Source organism: Alligator sinensis, unplaced genomic scaffold (genome assembly GCF_000455745.1).
Source record: "Alligator sinensis unplaced genomic scaffold, ASM45574v1 scaffold126_1, whole genome shotgun sequence".
Taxonomy (NCBI): Eukaryota; Metazoa; Chordata; order Crocodylia; family Alligatoridae; genus Alligator; species Alligator sinensis.
Genome location: NW_005841842.1, coordinates 1,717,226 through 1,719,589, shown reverse-complemented (window position 1 = coordinate 1,719,589; position 2,364 = coordinate 1,717,226). Strand labels below are relative to the sequence as shown.

General features: G+C 40.5%; 1 protein-coding gene across 1 annotated transcript in view; it reads left to right on the top strand.

The window, feature by feature from the left end:
* Nucleotides 1-971, top strand: part of IRX1 (iroquois homeobox 1) — a gene marked incomplete at its 5' end in the record, with an annotated part of 1,903 nt that extends 932 nt beyond the window's left edge. Inside the window, 3 exons of the mRNA XM_025205370.1 lie at nucleotides 1-65; nucleotides 400-472; nucleotides 841-971. Coding sequence (XP_025061155.1) covers nucleotides 1-65; nucleotides 400-472; nucleotides 841-898 — 196 coding nt within the window. The remainder of the gene's footprint in view (nucleotides 66-399; nucleotides 473-840) is intronic.
* Between the last annotated feature and the right edge of the window lie 1,393 nt (nucleotides 972-2,364).

Here is a 2,364-nt window from a genome sequence, read left to right as displayed (position 1 = left end):
GGCGGCCACCCTGGGGGCCCTGAGCGGCGACAAGGCTTCAGAGCGGACCAGCCCCAAGCACATAGGTAAGGGCTGCGCGGCCACCCGGCCCCTAAGCCCCTTAGATCTAGGACCCGGGGCTGCTGAACGGGCCCCCGGCTCAAAAACGCCCCTGCTTTGGGTTGCAGAGCCGGCTCCCGGCTTCAGGGCGAGGGAGGGGTTTAAAACATCCTCGATCTGCTTTGGAAAAAAACACGCATCCTTAGTTCAGGAATCAGATGTGGATTCAGGCACCTCTCTCTGCTCAGCGCTGGGAGGGGGGTGTGGCAGGAGGGGTGGGGGGAGTGCATGCGTGTCTCTGTGCTTGGTTATCTTGTTCTAAGATGTTTCTTCCTTGTGATTTCCCCCCCTACCCTCCAGAAAGAGAAAATGTACCAAGAACTGATTCCCCACCTCCGCAGTTAAAATCGCCTTTCCAGCCTGTCCGTGACAAGTGAGTGGTTGTTTTTGTTTTTATTCCACTTTAGGAACATTACTTATGCGGAACAGAGTGTTTGAATAAAGACAAATTATAACACCTCATCATCACCATAATCATCCATATTAAAAAAAAAAAAAAAAGGAGAGCAATAATGAAGCATTTCCTGCTGTGAGCCTTTCAGAGTTAGAATAAATTACAGCTGCCCATTGCCAGGCCGTAAGTTTCTGAAACTTAACAAACCTCAAATATCCTGTGGCATTTATGCTCTGGATTGAACACTGCTCGAGTTAGTTTACCCCAGGATCTTTTACAGCAGCGGGCAGGCGGTACTTCCACCAAGTCTTCTACTCATAGATTATTACATCTTTTTCTTCCTGCAGCTCTTTGGCTCAGCAAGAGGGAACACCGCGAATTTTAACAGCTCTCCCTTCTGCTTGATTTAAATGGTTCCGTGAAAAAAAAAAATTACAGAGACTGGTATAAAGGACACAAAAAAAAAAAAAAAAAAAAAAGGAAACGATATAAACGACTCCCATCAATCTCTTTTTGCAATAAGATGGTGCAAATCCATAAAAGCGATTACACAAATCTGTAGATGGAGTCCCCTCTTCCTTGTACCATTTCAGAGCGTGTTATTCTAACCATTCTTGGATTATTTGTTTGGTAAATGTTTCCCATGTGTTTGTGGGGGGTTTTTTTGGTTTTTTTTTCTTTCTGTATATAGAGTGATTTCAGATTGTAAATAGCGCGTCAGCAAAACTTGTCTAAATCATATATTTTTGTCTAATAAACTAAATGAAATTATGAACTCTCCTCAGGTATGTATTTTGTTGTGGCAGAATTTAAACTTAAGATTTCAAATCTATTCAAACCTTTATTATTTCCTTCCTAAGTATTTGAGGATATTTTCTACCCTTAGGTAATTTTACTTCAAAATACCAAACTGAGGCTTTGGCTTTAGTATTAGAGAGAGAGGAGTTTTCTCCAAGCTCAGCTGCGAATGTTGTATTGCATACATGCAAACAGAAAGATTTGAGTGCAATTTCTTGGTAGCTAGCTAAGTGAGAATTATCCTCTCAGTTAGCAGAAGATAACATGCTCTGGCTTAATCGTTTTCAAAAGTAAAAGTGATTTGAGTTCCTATTTGATACAATGTTTTGTTTTTTTTAAAGTGAAAGCCAGAAGTTTTTTCTCACTGCCCTAAAACTATAAACTCAGTTTCAAAATCAGTACATGAATTAAGTCTCTAGTAAATTGTGGTTTTGTCAAATTTCTGGCCAAAGTCGAAAATAGTAGAGTAGGACTTGGATTTTTTTTTAAGTTTCCTCCCTCTCAAATGCAGGGGAAATGTAACTTTTGAAAGAGTCCCCCCTTTGAGCTTTAGTAGAAAAAAATCTAGCAGAAAATGGAGGAAATCGCAACTATTGCACTTTTTTTGAGGAGGGTGGAGGGTGGATTGCAAGATTCTTGGCTGTGGGCTGTAAAAAGCGAGAGAGAGAAAAAAGAAGCCACCAGTTTATAAAGGCATTAATCTTCCAGGGACAATCCGTTAAAATTTGTAATATTTGGAGTGTTTACTTCTTTTTCTTCCTCCTAAATGAGAACACTAAATGAGCATTGAGGTGCTAATAAGATACCAGATGGTTGTTGATGGTGGAAAATGGAAAGAAGCAGCTGGGAAAGTCATTAAGAAATAATGTGGTGACGCCCCATCCAAACTGAACCAACCCCTGCCCAGGACTTGTCGGGAAAAGAGGCGAGATTTTTTTTCTTTTTGGTCCAAAATAAAATATTAATAAAATTCCCATCAAGGTTCAGAATATTGATCTGGATTTAGCCGCAATATCACTGAATGCAAAGACGGTTTTTTTTATGTCAAGTGTTGCTCAGAGATCTGTTTCCAA